Source organism: Sciurus carolinensis, chromosome 7 (assembly GCF_902686445.1).
Source record: "Sciurus carolinensis chromosome 7, mSciCar1.2, whole genome shotgun sequence".
NCBI classification, from domain to species: domain Eukaryota; kingdom Metazoa; phylum Chordata; class Mammalia; order Rodentia; family Sciuridae; genus Sciurus; species Sciurus carolinensis.
The window spans coordinates 53,202,858-53,225,573 of record NC_062219.1 but is presented as its reverse complement, the minus strand read 5'-3'; the positions used below and the strand labels follow the sequence as shown (position 1 = coordinate 53,225,573).

The window sequence follows — 22,716 nt, the reverse complement described above, 5'->3', positions numbered from 1 at the left end:
TAGTAGTTGGGTTCATTTTGACAGAATCATACATGCAAGGAATTTAATTTCAATCCCCCGTCCCCTTGCCACCCACTTTTCCTCCCTCCTCTACTCTACTGATCTTCCTTTTGCTCCTTTATTTTTGATGGGTACTTTCTACATATACATAAAGGTGAAATTCCCTTTGGTACATTTGGTACATTTATATATACAAATAACATGATTTTGCTAAATTTATTCCATATTTCTTCCCATTTCCCTTCCTCCCTCCCTCCCTCCTTCTATTCTCCTTCTTCTACTGCTACTTCTACTTCCATATGTATTTGTGATATAGAATCCTCTCCCACTGCGTTCTTCCCCTTATTTTGCTTTAGATTCCACATATGAGAGAAAACATTTGAGCCTTAGTTTTCTGAGTCTGGCTTATTTCACTTAGCATGGTGTTCTCCATTTTCATCCATTTGTTGGCAAATGCCATCACTTTATTCTTCTTTATGACCAAGTAAAACTCTAATTTGTTTATATGCTACATTTTCTTGGTCCATTCATCTACTGTTGGGTACCTGAGTTGATTCTATAATTAGGCTATTGTGACTTTTGCTGCTATAAACATTAGCATAGCTTATCGCTGAAGTGTGCTAATTTTAGATCTTTTGGATACACACCAATGGGTGGAAAAGGTGGGTCTTATGGTGGTTTCATTCCTAGTTGTTGTTTTTTTAATGTCATTCAATTTTTATTTTGCTAAAGGGTCACCAAATTAATACATTATAAATTAATATCTCCAGGTACTTCAGTTCTCTAATTCTTATACTACTTACATATAAATACATGTTTCTGAAACTCTGTGATATTGTCCTTAGATATGTTAGTTACATTTGCTAGTTCAGTTTACATGGTAGGCAATAGAAATAAAATGAAAAAAGACTCCACAAAGTACCTTGATACCTTAAAAGAAAAATATTAAAATGCAATTATCATATAATACACAAAATTTTCTATTTCAACTTACATATTTTTAAATGTCTTGCTATGCAAACTTACAGCTTAAACATCCTCTCTTACCTAAAGATTCAATAATTCCTAAATGTATATCAACATACTCATCAATTAATAGGCAATCTTTTTTTTTTTTCAAACAATCTTTTGGAAGATTTAATGGAAGAAAAGATTTCATATAATAGTAACAAAATATATTAATATGTTTGTCAATAGAAATGTGAGATCTATTAAAATACCACTGAAGGCAAAAAAAATAGTCTTTCTAAAAATAGAAGGACCAGATTATTTTGTAAATTAACTTGTAAATTTAACAAAAAATCAATGAAAACTTAACGGTTTTAAGCTATATCACCTGATGCTACATTTTAGTAGAAAAAAAAATAAACATAGAAGTGGGACAAGCACTAAAACACATTAAGGCATTTTTTAAAAACTAAATAATTTAAGAATATCATACTGGTCTATTAGCAAAACAGAATGCCCAGAAGTAAGTACACTCTGATACATATAGAATTTGAATGTATAAAGAGGACATCATTTCAAATCACTGGGAAAAAGAAGGAGTCAAGAAATGTTATAGGGATAAGTAAAGTAATATCCCTGCCTTACCTCATATACCATGATAAATTCCACATTTACCAAAAATATTTTTAAAATAACACAACCACTAAATAATAATAAGAAAACTTGAAAATTTTTTGTTTACAAAACTGGAGTTACAAGAACTATCTAATCTTTCATGACTCAAAACCCCAAGTCATAAATTATTTCACTGGTACTTATTGTTACATACAAATCTATTTTTTATGGAAAGAAGCCCCATGAACAAACTTTAAAAAGACAACTAAGGGAGATATTTATAGCTCATATCACAAAGAACTATCCTTCCTAACATGTAAATTGACAAAATCACACAAAACACAGAAAATGGAAATAAAATTTGCTATTAATAAACAAGAGCATTGGGGAGATAGCTCAGTTGGTAGAGTGTGTGCCTCACATGCACAAGGCCCTGGCTTCAATCCCTAGCACCACAAAATCAAAACACAACAAATAAACAACAAGATAGTTAACTTCACTCATTGCAAAAAAAAATATAAATTAAAACTGTGAATGAAAGACTGTTTTCTCTCTCTCCATTGGCAAAAATCCACAGTTAGCTAACATACTCTATTGATAGGACTCTGGAGGGAAAAGCATTTTCTCATGCATTCTGACAGTGGTGTGTTAAAGTCATCCAGAATTATTGTGTTGTGGTCTATTTGATTCCTGGAATTGAGGATTTGTTTGACATACTGTTGTACAATGTGCTGTTGTTTGGGGCATAAATATTTATGATCATTATGTCTTCCTGATTCATGCTTCCCTTAAGCAGTATGATATGTCCTTCTTTATCCCTTCTGACTAACTTTGGCCTGAAGTTCACTTTATCTGATAAAAGGATGGAAACCCCCCACATTTTTACTGAGTCTGTATGCATGGTATGTTTTTTCCCATCCTTTCACCTTTAGTCTGTGGATGTCTTTTTCTGTGAGATGAGTCTCTTGAAGGAAGCATATTGTTGGATCTTTCTTTTTAATCCATTCCACCAGTCTATGTCTTTTGATTGATGAATTTAGGTCATTAACATTCAGGGTTATTATTGAGATATGATTTGTATTCCTGGTCATTTGGATTTATTTTTGGTTTTTAACTTGACTTGGTTTCTCCTTTGACTGGTTTTTTCTTTAGGTAGTTCCTCACTTTGCTGACCTAAATTGTGGTTTTTCATTTTCTCCTCATGGAATATTTTGCTGAGAATGTTCTGTAGCACAGGTTTTCTATTTGTAAATTCTTTTAACTTTTGTTTATCATGGAAGGATTGTATTTCATCACCAAATCTGAAGGTTAGTTTTGTTGGATATAAGATTCTTGGTTGGCAACCATGTTCTTTCAGAGCTTGAAATATGTTGTTCCAGGCCCTTCTAGCTTTTAGGGTCTGGGCTGAGAAATCTGCCAATATCCGTATTGGTTTCCCCCATTTTTAATCTGATGCTTTACTCTCACAGCCTTTAAAATTCTGTCTTTATTTTGGATGTCAGGCATTTTCATAATAATGTGCCTTGTTGTGGATCTGTTGTGATTTTGTGCATTTGGTGTTCTGTAAGTCTCTTGTAGTTGATTTTCCATTTCATTCTTCAGGTTTGAGACATTTTCTGTTATTATTTCATTGAATAGGTTGTTCATTCCTTTGTTTTGTATCTCTGTGCCTTCCTCAATCCCAATAATTCTTAAATTTGGTCTTTTCATGATATCCCATAGTTCCTGGCGGTTCCTTTAATATTTCTTACCATCTTCTCTGTTTGGTCAACTTTATCTTCAAGATTAAATATTTTTTCCTCATTGTCTGAGGTTCTGTCTTCCAAGTGATCTAATCTGTTGTTGATGCTTTCCACTGAGTTTTTATTTTTTTTTTTTGGTTTGTTCTTTCCTTCATTTCAAGTATTTCTGTTTAGTTTCTTTTCAGAATCTCTATCTCTTTGTTGAAATGATCTTTTGCTTCCTGCAGTTGCTCTTTCAACTGTTTATTGGAGTGATCATTCATTGCCTGCATTTGCTCTCTTATCTCATTCTTTGCTTCACAAATCATTTTAATCAAGTATATTCTGAACTCATTTTCTGACATTTCTTCTACTATGCTGTCATTCATTCCTAGTTTTTTGAGAAATCTCCACATTGCTTTCCAGAGTTGTTGTACTAATTTGCAGTCCTACCAACAATGTATCAGTGTACCTTTTTCTCCACATCCTCTTCAGAATTTATTATTATTTGTGTTCTTGATAATCGCCAATCTGATTGAAGTGAGACAAAATATCAGTGTACCTTTGATTTGCGTTTCCCTGATTGTTAAAGATGCTGAATATTTTTTCATGTATTTGTTAGCCCTTTGTGTTCCTTCTGAGAAATTTCTGTTTGTTTATTTCACCCATTTATTGACTGGGTTATTTGGTTTTTTTGGTATTGAGTTTTTTTTTTTTTATTGTAAACAAATGGGATACATGTTGTTTCTCTGTCTGTACATGGCGTTAAGGCAAACCATTTGTGTAATCATAAATTTACATAGGGTAATGTTGTTTGATTCATTCTGCCATTTTTTCCCTTCCCCCCCACCTCTCCCACCCCTCCCCTCCATCTATACAGTCCTTCCTTCCTCCATTCCTGCCCCCCTCCCTAAACCCAACTCCAACCCCAACACTAACCCTTCCCACCCCCCATTATGTGTCATCATCCACTTATTAGCGAGATCATTCGTCCTTTGGTTTTTTGAGATTGGCTTATCTCACTTAGCATGATATTCTCCAGTTTCATCCATTTGCCTGCAAATGCCATAATTTTATCATTCTTTATGGCTGAGTAATATTCCATTGTATATATATACCACAGTTTCTTTATCCATTCATCAACTGAAGGACATCTAGGTTGGTTCCACAATCTGGCTATTGTGAACTGAGCAGCTATGAACATCGATGTGGCTGTATCTCTGTAATATGCTGATTTTAAGTCCTTTGGGTATAGGCCAAGGAGTGGGATACCTGGGTCAAATGGTGGTTCCATTTCAAGTTTTCTGAGGAATCTCCACACTGCTTTCCAGAGTGGCTGCACTAATTTGCAGCCCCACCAGCAATGTAAGAGTGTACCTTTCTCCCCACATCCTCGCCAACACCTGTTGTTGCTTGTATTCTTGATAATCGCCATTCTAATTGGGGTGAGATGGAATCTTAGGGTGGTTTTGATTTGCATTTCTCTTATTACTAGAGATGTTGAACATTTTTCCATATGTTTGTTGATTGCTTGTAGATCTTCTTCTGTGAAGTGTCTATTCATTTCCTTAGCCCATTTGTCAATTGGATTATTTACATTCTTGGTGTAGAGTTTTTTGAGTTCTTTATAGATTCTGGAGATTAACGCTCTATCTGAAGTATGATTGGCAAAGATTTTCTCCCACTCTGTAGGCTCTTTCTTCGCATTGCTGATAGTTTCCTTTGCTGAGAGAAAGCTTTTTAGTTTGAATCTATCCCAGTTATTAATTCTTGCTTTTATTTCTTGTGCTATGGGAGTCCTGTTGAGGAAGTCTGATCCTAAGCCGACATGTTGAAGCTCTGGACCTACTTTTTCTTCTATAAGATGCAAGGTCTCTGGTCTGATTCCAAGATCCTTAATCCATTTTGAGTTTAGTTTCGTGCATGGTGAGAGATATGGGTTTAGTTTCATTCTGTTGCATATGGATTTCCAGTTTTCCCAGCACCATTTGTTGAAGAGGCTATCTTTTCTCCATTGCATATTTTTGGCCCCTTTGTCTAGTATGAGAAAATAGTATTTATTTGGGTTTGTGTCCGTGTCCTCTATTCTGTACCATTGATCCACCTTTCTATTTTGGTACCAATACCATGCCGTTTTTGTTACTATTGCTTTGAAGTAGAGTTGAAGATCTGGTATTGCGATACCCCCTGCTTCACTCTTTCTGCCAAGGATTGCTTTAGCTATTCTGGGTTTTTTATTCTTCCAGAAGAATTTCATAATTGCTTGCTCTATTTCTGTAAGGTACATCATTGGGATTTTAATTGGAATTGCATTTAATCTGTATAGCACTTTTGGTAGTATGGCCATTTTGACAATATTAATTCTTCCTATCCAAGAACATGGGAGATCTTTCCATCTTCTAAGGTTTTCTTGAATTTCTTTCTTTAGTGTTCTGTAGTTCTCATTGTAGAGGTCTTTCACCTCTTTTGTGAGATTGATTCCCAAATACTTTATTTTTTTCGAAGCTATTGTGAATGGGGTAGTTTTCCTGATTTCTCTTTCTGAAGATTCATCGCTTATGTATAAAAATGCCTTAGATTTATGTGCATTGATCTTATATCCCGCTACTTTACTGAATTCACTTATGAGATCTAAAAGTTTTCTGGTGGACTTTCCTGGTTCCTCTAAGTATACAATCATATCATCAGCAAATAGGGATAGTTTGAGTTCTTCTTTTCCTATTCGTATCCCTTTAATTTCTTTGGTCTGTCTAATTGCTCTGGCTAGAGTTTCAAGGACGATATTGAATAGAAGTGGTGAAAGAGGGCATCCCTGCCTTGTTCCAGTTTTTAGAGGGAATGCTTTCAGTTTTTCACCATTTAAAATGATATTAGCCATGGGTTTAGCGTAGATGGCCTTTACAATATTAAGGAATGTTCCCACTATCCCTATTTTTTCTAGTGTTTTGAGCATGAAGGGGTGCTGTATTTTATCAAATGCTTTTTCTGCATCTATCGAAATAATCATGTGATTCTTGACTTTAAGTCTATTGATATGGTGAATGACATTTATTGATTTCCTGATGTTGAACCAACCTTGCATCCCTGGGATGAAACCCACTTGATCATGGTGCACTATCTTTTTAATATGTTTTTGTATGCGATTTGCTAAAATTTTGTTTAGAAGTTTTGCGTCGATGTTCATTAAGGATATTGGTCTGAAATTTTCTTTCCTTGATGTGTCTCTGTCTGGTTTAGGAATCAGGGTAATATTGGCTTCATAGAATGAGTTTGGGAGAGTTCCCTCCCCTTCTATTTTCTGGAATACTTTGAGAAGTATTGGAATGAGCTCTTCTTTAAAAGTTTTGTAGAACTCGGCTGAGAACCCATCTGGTCCTGGACTTCTCTTTGTTGGAAGGCTTTTGATGACTTCTTCTATTTCATTACTTGAAATTGGTCTATTTAAATTGTGTATGTCCTCCTCGTTCAGTTTAGGCAATTCATATGTCTCTAGAAACCTGTTGATGTCTTTGAAATTTTCTATTTTGTTGGAGTATAGATTTTCAAAATAGCTTCTAATTATGTTTTGTATTTCAGTCATGTCTGTTGTGATATTTCCTTGTTCATTCCGAATTTTAGTGATTTGGGTTTTCTCTCGTCTTCTCTTTGTTAGTGTGGCTAAAGGTTTATCAATTTTGTTTATTTTTTCGAAGAACCAACTATTTATTTTGTCAATTTTTTGTATTGTTTCTTTCGTTTCAATTTCGTTGATTTCAGCTCTCAGTTTAACTATTTCCTGTCTTCTACTACTTTTGGTGTTGGTCTGTTCTTCTTTTTCTAGGGCTTTGAGCTGTAGTGTTAGGTCATTTATTTTTTGAGTTTTACTTCTTTTATTAAATGCGCTCCATGAAATAAATCTTCCTCTAAGTACTGCTTTCATAGTGTCCCAGAGATTTTGATATGATGTTTCTTTGTTCTCGTTTACCTCTAAGAATTTTTTAACTTCCTTCCTAATATCTTCTGTTATCCATTCATCATATAGTAGCATATTGTTTAATCTCCAGGTGTTGGAGTAGTTTCTGTTTTTTACTCTTTCATTAATTTGTAACTTCAATCCATTATGATCTGATAGAATACAAGGTAGTGTCTCTATCTTCTTGTATTTGCTGACATTAGCTTTGTGGCATAATATATGGTCTAGTTTAGAGAAGGATCCATGTGCTGCTGAGAAGAAAGTGTATTCGCTCTTGGTTGGATGGTATATTCTATAAATGTCTGTTAAGTCTAAATTATTGATTGTGTTATTGAGATCTATGGTTTCTTTGTTCAATTTTTGTTTGGAAGATCTGTCCAGTGGTGAAAGAGGTGTGTTAAAATCACCTAGTATTATTGTGTTATGGTCTATTTGGTTTCTAAAATTGAGAAGGATTTGTTTAACATACATGGATGAGCCACTGTTTGGGGCATAGATGTTTATGATTGTTATAGCTTGCTGATTTATGCTTCCCTTAAGCAGTATGAAATGTCCTTCTTTATCCCTTCTGTCTAACATTGGCTTGAAGTCCACATTATCTGAAATGAGGATGGATACTCCAGCTTTTTTGCTGAGTCCATGTGCATGGTATGTTTTTCCCCATCCTTTCACCTTTAGTCTATGGGTATCTCTTTCTATGAGGTGAGTCTCTTGCAGGCAACATATTGTTGGATCTTTCTTTTTAATCCAATCTGCCAGTCTATGTCTTTTGATTGATGAATTCAGGCCATTAACATTCAGGGTTATTATTGAGATATGATTTGTATTCCCGGTCATTTGGTTCATATTTAAAATTTTTGACACATCTTGGTTCCTCCTTTATTTGACAGTTCCTTTAGGATAATTCCTCCCTTTGCTGATTTGCTTCTTTGTTTTTTATCTCTTCCTCGTGAAATATTTTGCTGAGAATGTTCTGTAATGCTGGCTTTCTTTTTGTAAATTCTTTTAGCTTTTGTTTATCATGGAATGATTTTATTTCATCATCAAATTTGAAGGTAAGTTTTGTTGGGTATAAGATTCTTGGTTGGCATCCATTTTCTTTCAGAGCTTGAAAAATGTTGTTCCAGGCCCTTCTAGCTTTTAGGGTCTGGATTGAAAAATCTGCTGATATCCGTATTGGCTTCCCCCTGAATGTAATTTGGTTCTTTTCTCTCACAGCCTTTAAAATTCTGTCTTTATTTTGTATGGTAGGTATTTTCATTATAATGTGCCTTGGTGTGGGTCTGTTGTAATTTTGTGTATTTGGAGTCCTATAAGCCTCTTGGACTTGATTTTCCATTTCATTCTTCAGATTTGGGAAATTTTCTGATATTATTTCTTCAAATAGATTGTTCATTCCTTTGGTTTGTTTCTCTAAGCCTTCCTCAATCCCAATAATTCTCAAATTTGGCCTTTTCATGATATCCCATAGTTCTTGGAGATTCTGTTCATGATTTCTCACCATCTTCTCTGTTTGTTCAACTTTGTTTTCGAGGTTAAATATTTTGTCTTCAATATCTGAAGTTCTGTCTTCCAGCTGTTCTATCCTATTGGTTATGCTTTCTATGGAGTTCTTAATTTGGTTTATTGTTTCCTTCATTTCAAGGATTTCTGTTTGGTTTTTTTTTCAATATCTCTAACTCTTTATTGAAATGATCTTTTGCTTCCTGAATTTGCTCTGTTAACTGTCGATTGGTGCGATCGTTCAATGCCTGCATTTGCTCTTTCATCTCATCGTTTGCTTCCCTGATCAATTTTAATTATGTACATTCTGCACTCCCTTTCTGTCATTTCTTCTGCCATGCTGTCGTTGGATTTTATTGATGTAACATCTACATTTGTTTGGGGCATTTTCTTCCCTTGTTTTCTCATATTCAGGAATCAGTGGGTCATTAAGATATTGCAGATTTCCTCTATCAACTTATAATGTCCCTGAAGATTGCTAGTATATCCCCTCTTATCCTTCAGTAGCCTGAAGTCTTGGAGGAGGTTGATAATGCAGAGCTCCACGAAGAAGCTGCCTCTCTAGGGGTGGTGACCCTCAGGTGGCGTATATTCCCTGCTAGTGGGCAGAGGTGCCTCCACTTGTTGACCAATGGTCATCCAATGGGGAACTAGACTGCGGGCTGAGGCAAGGCCTGTTTGTGCCTGTGTCTCTGGTTTTACCGTCCCTGTGGGTAAACCTCCCCTGGCCGGGAAGACTCACTCGGTGGGGACATCTTGCTGGTCAGTTGCCCTCCTAGAGGTTCCCCTCAATCTACAGCTACCGCCTGGGCTGGGCTGTCTTCCTCTGCAACGATCCCAGGGGCCCGGACCTACGTCCTGGGCCTGGGAGCCTCACCCTTCGCAGGCGAGTCTCCTTAGGCTGCCTCTCCCAGAGAATCTGCCCGCAGCCCTGGAAACTTCGCTCCGCCCCTAGGAGTGTCTCTGTGTGGCTCTTCCAGCAAGAAGCCACCTAGCTCCTGGGACCCTGCTCTGCACCAATCGCCTGGCTATGCAGCCCCTCCTCTGAGCCACCACCTGGAGCCCCGTACAATAGCTCCGAGACCCAGAGACCCGCCTCACACCTCCTCCTCCGGACAGCCGCCCGGTTTCCGACGCAGTCACTAGGAGTCCAAACAACTCACTTCGGGTCTCCTCCTCCCGCCAACCACCCGTAGCCCTAGGCAGTCACTCCAAGTCCAAGTGACATGCCCTGTTCCTCCTCCTCCTCCTCGGGGTAGCCCCCCGGGTGTTCAGGAGCGGTGGCTCCGAGACCAAGTGACTCACCACACTCCTCCTCCAGGCAGGCCACAGGTGTTCAGGAGCGGTCGCTTTTAGTCCATTCAACTCACCACTCGCCTCCTCCTCTGGCAACCACCTGTGGCTCTGATGCAGTCACTCCCAGACCAAGCGTCCCACCACTCTCCTCCTCCAGGCAGGCCACCAGTGTTCTGGAGCAGTTGTTCTGAGTTCAAATAGCTCGCCACGCAGCTCCTCCTCCGGCAACCGCCTGTGGCTCTGATGCAGTCACTCCTAGACCAAGCGTCCTGCCGCGCTCCTCCTCTTCCTCCGGGCAACCTCCCGGTGTTTAGGAGCGCTCGCTCTGAGTTCAAACAGCTCGCCACGCAGCTCCTCTTCTGGAAACCGCCTGTGGCTCTGATGCAGTCACTCCCAGACCAAGCGACCCGCCGTGCTTCTCCTCTTCCTCCGGGCAACCCCCCGGTGTTCAGAAGCGGTTGCTCTGGGTCTAAACAGCTCGCCACGCAGCTCCTCCCCAGGCAGCCGCCTGGAGCCCCAGCGGCTGCTCGAGTCCAAGCGCTATGCTGAGTCGCCTCCTCTACGATGATCCCAGTTGTCCGTGTTTACCGCACCAGCGGGGGGAGGGGCGTCTCGCCGAGCAACTCCACTTCACAAAGTTCCCTGCGTTCCGGGGCTACCGCCCCATCCAGGATGCCTCCCCAACGGGAGAGACTCACCCGGCGGCTTTGAGTTGGTCCCAAGTCTCTCACTATCTCCTCTTTGAATCTTGCGTCCTGGAGCAACGTGAAATGCAGCCGCCCTCTAGTCTGCCATCTTGGCCCCTCCTGGTATTGAGTTTTTTGAGTTCTTTACATATTCTGGATATTAATCCCCTGACAGAGGAGTAGCTGGCAAAGATTTTTTTTTCCCATTCTGAAGGCTCTCTTCATGTTCTTTTTTTTTTTTTGGGGGGGGTGCTGGGGATCAAACCCAGGGCCTTGTGCTTACAAGGCAAGCACTCTACCAACTGAGCTATCTCCCCAGCCCTCTTCATGTTCTTAATTGTTTCCTTTGCTAAGCAGAAGCTTTTAATTTCATGGCACGCCACTTATTTTTGATTTTATTTCTTGAGCTTTAGGGGTCTTGTTGGGGAAGTTGGTGCCTGCACCTGCATGCTGGAGTATTGAGCCTATATTTTCTTCTAGCACTTGCAAGCCTTCTGGTCTAATTCCTAAGTCTTCAATTCATTTTGATTTGACTTCTGTGCAGGATCTAATTTCATTCTTATTACAAATCATATGGATATCCAGTTTTCTCAGCACCATTTGTTAAAAAGGTGGTCTCTTCTCCAACATGTATTTTTGTCACTTTCATCAAGTATCAGATGGCTCTAAGTGTGTGGGTTTGTCTCTGTGTTTTCTGTTCCATTGGTCTTCAAGACTATTTTGATGTCAATACCATGCTGTTTTTGCTACTACAATAGCTCTATGTTTTACATTGAGATCAGATATTGTGAAGCCTCCAAAATCACTCTTTTTGTTCAGAATTGCTTTAGCTATTCTGGGTCTCTTATTCTTTCAAATGAATTTAAGGACTATATATTCCACTTTTGTCATACAGTAAATGTACATTTGTTTAGTACACTTAATCATGTGTTTGAAATATTTTTGGTTTCAAGTGTTAAGCATTGAATATATTTCAACAGAAAAAGTCCAAGTAATTATTTGTGCAGTAACCTACAAAATGAAAACAGTGGACTGGGGATATAGCTCAGTTTGTAGAAGGCTTGCCTCATATGCACAGGGCCCTGGGTTCAATCCCCAGCCAGAAGAAAAACAAAAAAGAAGAAAATGAAAACAGTAATGCATAGCACCTATAAGCATTCTATGAAAAGCATGGCCCTGATCACAATGAAGCCTATAATTTTTCTCTGGACATGATTGTTAGACTGGTATACCCCAAAGGTAAGAATTTCTAACCTAAGTTATTGTCTTTCAATCCCCAGTGCCTAGCACCTATCTGTAAAATTCACAACTATAGAGACCAAATAGATTAATCTCAGTGCTTTAGGTATTCAAAGTGTGGTCCATGTATATACAGAGATGAACTTTGCTTTAAGAGTTATATATTTATTTTAATGTGACTGTTTTAAAAATATGGTCATATGGTTTGCCCAATGGTATTCTCTCCAAAATTCATGTTGAATCTGAATCCTCAATGCAACAGTATTAAGAGGAATGACCTTTGGGAAGTGAGTAAATCATGAGGGAATCTCTTCTCATTGATGGAATTAACATCCTTTTTAAAAGACTCAAGATTGAATGGAGCTCACTCTTGCCCTTTTGTCTTTTCTGCCATATGAGGACACTGCATTTGTTTTCTCTGGAAAGCACAGCAACAAGACACCATCTTGGAAGCAGAGATCAGTCCTCACCAGACACCACTCTTCCTGATACCCTGATCTTGGACTTTCTAGCATTCAGAACTGTGAGAAATAAATTTCTATTTTTTATAAATTACCTGGTCTGCAATATTTTGTTATAGCAGCATGAAAAGACTAAGATAAGCTAGTATATCATATCTTCAGTTTTGAAGATATTATTTGGACCAGGCTACCCTTCTTTAAAAACAAGTCTATATAAAGAAAATGAATTCAAAATAACAACCAGTATCTATTAAGTAGTTATATGTTCCAGGATACCTTCTTCTATATTAATTTTGCAATAATCCTTTAAGGTGAGTGATTTTCTTTTCATCACAAGCTTATACACTAAAATTCTGAGACACAGATGAGCAAGGCAATTTTCCCAGGGCCACAGTTAATAAGCAGTAGAACCAGGATATGTTCTTCAGAACCCTATGCTATTCTGTAAATACATATTCCCTAATTACATAATAATCAGCAAATAATGGATCAGTAAATTATTTAGACAGAAAGTATGAAAATGACTTAAGTTTTGGACATAATTCCCTGTCCCTAAGAAAACCATAGAAAAATAAACCCCACACTGATGCAACCATCCTAAGTATTTCCATTTACCTGTCAGAAAGGTAGGCAAAAATTATTGCTCCCAGCAGGACTCCAAACATAATGAAGGGCTGGATCACATCTACATACCATTTCCGGTCACAGACTAGATCCCACCTGGTCACCACAGAGTTTTCCCACTTGCTCTGGTCATAAACATAGCCATCAGAGCAAGGAATGTTATGCTTATAGCCACTGTATTCATAGTCCAAATGCGACATGTTCTCCCTCCAGATCCTGCTACATCTTGAGAGCTCCCAGATCTCACCATCCTGCAGCTCCACTGCAATGTGATCTTTCTGGCCTGGGGACAACAGAGTCAAGATTTCTTCCAACCTCCAACTAGAGACATTCTGGAATACAGCACGTTTCACTTCTCCTGGCGGCTTGCAGGTATACGCAGGGGTGATCAACATGAATATAGTAGACACATAGTGGATACCACAGGAGACATTCTGGTAGGCACACATGAAATACAGGAGTATCTGTAATCTGTAAAGGGAAGAAAAGCTAGTTATTCTGTCTGGCTTAAGAGCTGAAAAAGAATACAAGTAAATATGAAGGATCTCCGGCAGGTTGATCTTATTACATATAGATGGGCACATATAGAAATAATCGTAGGTACGTTTAAATCTATGGGTCAGTAAATGTATTTCCTAGATCTGTCTACAGAGAAAGCGGAGAAGCAATATCAAGCCAGTAGAGACACGTACAACCACTGCCCAGCTCTTGTTTCTAAATATCATTCTTTAATGAAAGGAGCCAGAAACAAAAATGGATGATTCTAAGACCAAGACAGGGAGACAAGCCTAGAGTATCTTACAGGATAAGAAAATAAGAAAGCACTCAGAAAACAAAAGGATGAGGACATGTGGAAAAGACAAAGGAAGAAACCTGAAGAAAGTGCTCAATGGCCAAGGCTGAAACAATCTGAGCAACCAAACAAACAGGGTAGTATATACCAAAGTATGCAGTAAGTATGTATGAATCCATATTGTGGTGGTTAATTTTATTCATCATCTCAACTAGGTTAAGGGAGGCCCAGATGGCTCTGTAAAACATTATTGATGGATATGTCTCTAAGGGTGTTTCCAGAAGAGATTAGTATTTCAGTTAATAGAGCGACTACGGGGGTGGGCATCATCCCATGCCTTGAGGACCTGAATAGATCAAACAGGCAAGACAAAGAAAGGGCAAATTCACTCTCCCTCCCTATGCTGGGACATTCATTTTCTCCTGCCCTGAGATAGCAGCACTCCTAGTTCTTGGGCTAGGAGCGACCCTGATCCAGATTTATAACATCAGCCCACCAATTTTCAGGTCTTTGATCTGGAATTGATTTAAGCAGTGGTTTTCCAGTTCTCCAGCTTGCCCACAGCATAGGAATTTTGGCCTCCATAACCATGTGAACAAATTTCTATAACAAATCCCACAGATAGTTACATAGATAGGTAGGCAGGTAGGTAGGTAGGTAGGTAGATAGACAGGTAGGCAAGCCAACAGGCCAACAGGCAGACAGGCAGATGGATGGATAGATAGATGATAGATGAATAGATAGATAGATAGATAGATAGATAATAGATAGATATCTCCATATCCATAGGTTCTACCCATAAATCCAACCAACTATGGTTTGATAATACTCATGGAGAAAAAAAACCTGTATCTGTACTGAACATATACTTTTTTTCGTTATTCCTAAACAATGCAGAATAACAACTATATGCATAGCATTAAGTATAATAAGTACAGATGATTTAAAGTATACAGGAGGCTGTACAAAGATTATAAGCAAATTCTACACTATTTTATTTAAGGGACTTGAGTATCCACAGATTGTGTATCTTCAGGGGTTCCTGGAACCAACCCCCATGAATACTGAGAAACAATAGATACACACAGAGATATCTATCTATATCTTTATCTATATCTAAATATTATATATATCTATCCCATTGGTTCTGTTTCTCTGGATAACCCTGATGAACACACCTTGCTGGTATAAATAAATGATTAAAAAATAAATAAAATGGGAGAAAAGACCAATCTTTCTTACAGTAGAATTCCAATTTCTATCTGTAGATATTCCCCCTCTCCAGGAAGTAGAGCTTAATTACCACAATGTACTCCTTGAGGGTGTGCTAGACATAGTGATTTATTTCCAAAGAATAGAGCAGAAAAGGGAAGGAAACAGTGACTTTACAGTGAGAAAACCTGGAATACACGACCTTCATCAAGTGATGATAGTTAACATCCCAGTGACATAAGGTGGATGTAATGGTCCCTGGCTCCCAAAGACTTCATGAGAAGGGCATTTCGCCTCTGTGCTTTTCTTTCCAAAAACCATAACCCTAGTTTAATATGAGAAAACCATCCCATATTGAAGGTCATTCTACAGATTCCCTGGCCAATATGCCTAAAGACTGGCAAGGTAAGAAAAAAAACAAAAGTCCAAGAATCTTTCCAAGACCCAAGGAGATGAGGATAAAATGAAAACTAAATATAACATACATGCAGTGGTACTATGGACTGGATTCTGGAACAGGAAGAGGACATTCATGGAAAAACTTGTGAAATTCAAATGAAATTTGTATTTCATTAATAGTAAACTGTTAAATACATTTGACAAATTGCCAAGTGTGTCAAGATGCTAACAGTTGGAGAAACTTGGTGAGGGGCACACAGGAACCCTCCATACTATCTCTGCAGCATTTTTGTATGTCTAAAATTATCCTAAAATAATTTTTTTTTAAATCAACGTAAAGTTTCCAGATTTACAGATTCCAACCAACACTGACATATTTTCTGAAATAAAGATTATCTCACAAGAACAACTGTGACCACAGGACAGAAAGGTAGAATATATAAACTAGAAACTGTCCCAAAAAATTCAAATCCCTGGAATTGAGCCAGACAAGCCCTTAAAGCAGGCAACCGAGTTATTAGATTAAAAACAGCTAAGTGGTAAACAGTTTGCTTAGCATGCACAAGGCCTTGGGTTCATTTCCTAGCACCCCTCAAAAAGACAACAGAACCAGTTCAGACAATGATTGATACTACCAAAAAACAGGAAGTAGAAAATACTTCCTGTCAGATCAAACTGAAGCAAAATTGCATAGTTCACACATGTGGTCTGTATCACCCTTGCTACATGCTCCCTCTCAATGGAAGGTTCTTCTGAGCATCCTTCAGCCCAGCTGCTGTCAATTTATTTATTTATTTTTTTTATTTTTTGTCTAAGGAAGCTTTATATTTTTAGAAATTGTTTTTACACAGGTCATATCTACCAATATTTATGTATTAGAGGTCTGGGGATGTGGCTCAGTGGTACAACACTTGCAGAGGCCCTAGGTTCGATTTCCAGCACCACAAAAATACATGTGTATTAGAAATCAAAACAGAAATTTTAAAATATTTATTAAACCATTTAAATGTTAACAATAATAAACTCATCACGTAACAGTAACATATAGTTATAGTTGTCAAAACAAAACAAAACTCCCAGGATTAAAATAGAAGACATCTGGTTTCTCTATCTGCATCTGCATTCAATATGATGTGTCACTGACTGTCATCTGGCCTGTGGAAAATTGCACTGTACTTTCACACAAGAAGGGAGCTCATGTCTTGGTATCACTGGGAAGAGAGCTTGGGCCTTGCAGACCCCAGAGCCCTGCCAGAGTTCTGCAGATCATGTCCAGAGACCTGCTGATCTAGTCTGTTCTTTCTGTCCTCTCCCTCCACTACTTTTTCCCCTTCACACTCATCACCTACTTTCAGCACCTCTTTATCTTTCACCGCCTGCTTCTTCTCTCAGTCCTACCTTTTCTATATGCTCCCCACTTTTTCTTTCTCATGGACTCATTTCCTCTCCCTGTGTTTCCTTCGCTTCTAGTACCACAATATGTAACTACAGTTGACTTTTTTAAAGAACACCATATGAATGCTTTCTATTTCTCTACCAAACCAAAAAGAAAAAAAGTCCCATAAAAGGTTGACTTGAAATGCCATCAGGGTAGAAACTGCGGTTCTGTCGCTTTAGTATTTATGGTAGCTCCCAGCATGATGCGCAGGCAGCTGCTGGAGCGTCAGAGAATACACCCTCAGGCTGAGGATGAGTAGCCCTGAAGTTGATGCCTGCTCAGTTCCTCTGGTAAGGATAGATATTCAATATGCCATTGGATCCAAAACACTTTGACTGAGTTCTCCACCAGAAAAATAAATATGTTGTGCATGCACCCACATGTGCAGACAGCAAATGAGCATTGAGATACACACACATTCATATCACTTTAAATTAACATACTATGTACATCGAAATATACATATATATCAATATACTGCTATACATGCATTCAAATGTAAGATGTGCATGTGTGTTTTTTGGCACTCCCATGGATCATCTTTGCCCACCGAAGGGGTGAACATAACCTACTGAGGAGACTTGCAAGAGACAATGCTAGGCAAAATCACAAAAAAGGTGCTGAGAAGCTAGGAGCCTCACAACCTCCCCAAGTCCTCACAGACAGCTCCTCGGTGGGTCTGGCCTCCAATCCTTATTTCTCACAGAACAGTATGGAGGGAAATAATCGGTAAAGCGGAATCAGTTTAAAGTGTGGTGGCTATTGCCATAGTTTCAAAGTTGAACTCTGTATCTGGCAGTGTCCCTGGGGCTAGTTCAGAGAAGACAGACAAAAGCAGGGAGGACACACCAAACACTGCTCTCAGGGTCTCTTTGGGATAAGTGGACGAGGGAAAAGCTTCAGCCTTGATGCTTGATTTCTCAGGACAAATGGGTGCCGGTTGTTTTTCCAGCAAAGGGGCTTCAGTCTGAAGAAAAATGGTCAGAAATCATACTATACAGGGGACTGGGCAGGGACAATAGACTGAGAAGACAGGTGTGAGTCACTGCGGTTCAAAAACACACAGGGTTAAGATCCTGGCCTGAGAACATAGCAAGCCCTCACCACCCTGCTGAGAACACCAGACCAATGCTTTCTCTTTCTCTTCCAAATCAAAAAGAAAGAGTCCCATATAAGGCTGACTTAAAATGCCATCAGGTAGAAACTGTGGTTCTGTCACAGAGCTTCATCCACACAGCTCTGCTTCCACCAGGCAGATTCTAGATGGGCCTCATCATCTCCCCCTCCTCCCTCGGTTTACATGTCCCTGTGAGGTGGGTAACTCCTTGTGCAGCTTTGACCCGGTCCCAGGAGGTTCTAACGCTTTAATTTGAGCTCTAAGTTTTAAGCACTTTCACAGTCGTTATCTCACTTAATCATCACAACATACTTTAATGTCTGTAGGCTAGCCAAAGTGTACTCACCAATCTTTGTTTTAATCAATCATGTAAGTAAAACGGAAAGCTAATCTAACTTAACAAAATGGTTCATATTTTCTAATTTTTTGTAAATAGAGCGCCAGAATGTCTCTACTTTGCGACAAGATGTAAGACCAATGGGTTTACCAACTGTCCTGGAAGGTAGTAAAACTTGAATTTCCTAAAAGTAACCAGTAATCAACATCAATGTCCCAAATTTTATCTGTAAGTTAATTTTTAGTGCTTTATAACTGAAAACCATTGGGAACTTAAATGCCCATCAGCAGGAAACTGGTTAAAGAAATTGTGGGAAAAGCATGCATACTGCCTGGGAGATGCTAGAGAGAAGGGTGGCATGGAGTTTTCATTGCTAGGGTCTAAAACATATTGAGAGCCCTGATCCCGATCATCACGGAAGGTGGTAGACCAGCATCTGACTGCTAGACATCGCCGCAAGAAAGGCCTTTGGCCTTAGACCCACTTTAAAACCAAATCCCATTCAAAACTAAGAGACATTCTGTAACCAATCTCACATGGATATACCTGAAACTGCAGGACAAATCATGTATGATGCCCATAATTATAATTTCTTAACTCCCCCTCTCCAAATTTCAATTCAGCAAATAATGTACAACACAGCTCCTGCAAACTGCAGGCATGTATTGCTTGTCTGAAGTTTGCCTGAAGCATTTGGCTTTGTACCTAACTAGTAGCTCCATGCTGAGAAGTTTACTTTCTGCTTTCCTCTCCTAAAGGGGATTAAGACAGTGCCTCCTTCCCCCAGAAACACCTGCTGAGACATGAGAGGCAAGTAGTAGGGCTCTCCATTTAGCACTTTCACTAGGTTTCTCTGCGAGAAGACTAAATGCTCACACATGATAACCTCCCTGCTTATAAACAATAAAGACATGGTACTCCACAAATACAATGTTTTTATGCATTTATGTATCAGTTAAAATAAGTTTAATTTAAATTAAAAATAATAACAACCAATTAGAGCAAACAAATTGCATACCATGTTACACTCACTGATTTCACAGTCCGCTGTAAGCATTGGCTTGGTATCCTTTTCCCTCTTATAAGCCACTTTTCCCAGGTCAACTCTGCCCAACATTATGGGGACACAGGGAATAATAACAGACATGACCTATGAGAACAAACTGAATGATAAGACTTTTCCACACATTATTGCAGCCAGCTAAGACCTGTCTCCCCAAATTCATTTTACCCCTTCTTCCATCACACTGAGCCATGACTAACTTTGTGGGTGAGGACAATGGGAGCACTGTCCACAGAGGGAGCCCCAAGCTGTCGACAGCAGAGATGCCCCTTGCATGAATCCCTGAGTGACTCAGTGGAACAGATCCTGCCCTGGACAGTAACTGGAAGGGGACAAACTTTCAACTGGAGGATCTTTGATACAGCAACCTTAACCAAACACAAACTAATATGATTACCTTAGTAAATCCCTGGAATTCATGGGGAAAGGTATTATTAGTGCCTCCTACCTCACAGAGTTACCATGAGAATGACAGACTGCATGTGGAATCCTCACAATAAACATTCCTACTATTATTTGGAATCATTTGAGGTACTATTATTATCCCATTTTATAGATGAGGAGGTGGTCAATAAAATGCTCAGACCATATAGTTAATATATAGTAGAGCCAGGATAGGAACTCAGATATTCAACCCCAGAGCTGATCTCTTCATCTCCATACTATTCTCAGGATAGCATCATGGTTGAAACTGTGGGCTATGAAGGACAATGCACTAGCCTCCAGCTCTGCTCTGCAATGATTGGATTAGTGACTAAGGCACAAGCCCTCGTTTTCTCATCTCTGGAGTGAGTGTGTACCAAACTCATAGGGCTGTGGTAAAGATTAAAAGCCTTCAATAAGGTAACTATCAGGAGGGAGCAGGGAAGAACTGGGGCCTCCTCCTCTGCCCCCATGCTTCCTTTGTGCAGATGCTGGGAACATAACCAACTCTAGGCAATCTTCTACCTTGAAGAACAGCCCACACATCTTTTCACAAAGCCTGGGAGGGAAGGAAAGCAGGTATTAGATGACTCCAGCTTTACAGACAGGAAACAGAGAAACAAAAGTATTCCCAAAATCACATTTGAAGTAAATGGTAGGCCAGGTTTTAGAGTCAAACCCAAACCTTTAGCCATCAAACTGTGGGGCCCTTCACTAGCTGCCTCTCCTCTCAAAATATTCTGGGTCAGAGAGGAGCATTTTCGTCTAAAATTAATGAATGCATACACACTACATACATACGGATATTTAATTTTTAAAATTCAACTTTAACAAATGAAGAGAACAGACGAGGGTTAAACTGAGGTTTCACCACACGGTAGCTGCAGGTCCTTGATCCCCACCAGCCTATTTCACCGTCAGTAAAATAAGGATTCCAACATTTCTTTTGCAGGGTTCCTATGGGACATCAAATGAAGAACTACCTGTAAGTATCCTGCACAGCGTACCCGGCACAGGTTAGGTTTCTATAAATGGCAACAATTAACCCTAGATGTTGGGAAAACCTGCCTGCCAGGCACAGAGGGGACCCTAATCTACCAGGTAGGAGGGGGACAGCAGTCCTCTGAGAAGCGGAGGAGGAGACCGTTGCGCTGATTAGAGACGTGTGCAGCAGGAGCAAGCACTACTTCTGTGACCCGACCCTCCTGCTGGGACTCCTGACTCCCCCACGAGGGAGCGACTCGAGTCCCATCTGCCCCGCTGCAGGCCAGCAAGCGCCCTGGCGGGCCCCTCACCCACCCCGCCCCAGGGGAGCCCCAGCGCTTTTTTGTTCTCTATGGGAAGGTAAGGCCGCCAGAGAGCCAGAGGACAAGCCCTGCTCGGGGCAAGGCTTCTGGTCACCGGTCTTCCTACTTCCGGGCGGGAAAAGGGGGTGGAGAAGTTTCAGGTTTCGAGCGAGGAACGCAGCTGCAACGGAAAGAAACAGACCCCACCGGCGCCTCCACCCACGTGGCTCCCGCTCCCCCGCCCCCACCTCCCTACCTGCCGAAGTGCCCCATGTGGTCAAAAATCAGCTCCAAGTTGAGGAACTTTATGTTGCAACCTTTCCCGGACACTCGTGGGGCCAGATTCTGGTCCTCTCTGCGTGGCTCCATGGCCAGGTCCCTCCGAGCACCTCGGGCTTCTCCCCTCCGCCCCGCCGCGCCTCCTGCGCAGCGTTCTGTGCTCCACCGCGCCTGTGGCCACACGCGTGCCCTCGCCCCAGTTCCTCGGCTTCCCGCGCCCTCCCCGCGCCGCGTGCCACCCTTGACACTCAGTGTCCACGTGGTCTCTACGCTGCAGGGAAGCTTGGTAGCCTAGCGAAAGGTTGTCATCCGACCTGTAGACCTGTGGTCCAGGGTGGGAACGCAGAGACCATGCGTGGATCGTGGGACTGCAAGAATGTACCCTTTCAGCAGGACACGCCTTACAACCCTGGCTCTCAAACTTTCGGGCTCAACCCAGTGAATACAAAGTTTTCAATTCTGCGAGTTTTTCAACGAAATTGACACAGGTGCATTAAAGTAGGTTGGAAATAATAATCTAGAATTTATTATATTAATTATATGATTTATGATCCTTGATATTAATTTTATAAATATTAATGTTATCACCATTCACCTATTACTTTTATCAAAAGAATAAAACTCTAAAAATATGAATATTTGTTTCAAAGTTACTACAAGTGTGTATTTGCTGCTCAATTTAAATTGTCTAAGTGTCCCATAAATGAAATGATGGACATAATGGGTTAAAAATTTACCGCAGAACTTGATTTTATATGCACACTTATTTCTAGGCTTCATTCCTGATGATTCAGGCTGCTTGAAATAGGGTCCAGAAATCTGATATTTTGATAAGCAGACACCTTGAAGTAGACTAAGGTTTGGCACACATCCAACCCAGGCAAAGGGGTAACATTCTGACTGGAAGGGGTGTCAGGGGAATGAACTCTTGTGAAGAAAGGTCCAATGACTGGTCCACCAAACCAAAACAAAAAGTCCTGCCTCTAGCTCTGTCCACAGGGAGAGTGCCCTGGCAGTCACTGGCTTCCCTGTCAGGTGTCACTTTGCTTTATGTGACCACTAGACCATGAGCTCCTAGAGAACAGGGCTGCTTCTCTGTCACTTTTATAGCTCAGCCCAATGACAGATGCTCTTGCCTCTGCACTTCTCTACCTCATCTTTAAAATCTGAGCACAAAACCATTTTCTCAGAGGTCCAACAGTTTGAGAGCCAGGGATCCACCAGAGCAGAGCATATAGTGGATTCTGATGACCGCTCAGAAGTGGCAGGATCCTGTAAGACTGTATCAAACATTTTATTTATTTTTTTTTTGGTTAATTCTTTT

The 22,716-nt window shown here is 40.0% G+C and overlaps 1 protein-coding gene across 1 annotated transcript in view; it reads right to left on the bottom strand.

The window, feature by feature from the left end:
* Window positions 1-21,590, bottom strand: part of Slc22a16 (solute carrier family 22 member 16) — a 51,477-nt gene extending 29,887 nt beyond the window's left edge. The window contains exons 1-2 of the mRNA XM_047558132.1: window positions 21,370-21,590; window positions 13,037-13,516 (exon numbers count right to left, since the gene is read on the bottom strand). Of these exons, the coding sequence (XP_047414088.1) occupies window positions 13,037-13,516; window positions 21,370-21,482 (593 nt within the window). The 5' untranslated portion in view covers window positions 21,483-21,590. The remainder of the gene's footprint in view (window positions 1-13,036; window positions 13,517-21,369) is intronic.
* Between the last annotated feature and the right edge of the window lie 1,126 nt (window positions 21,591-22,716).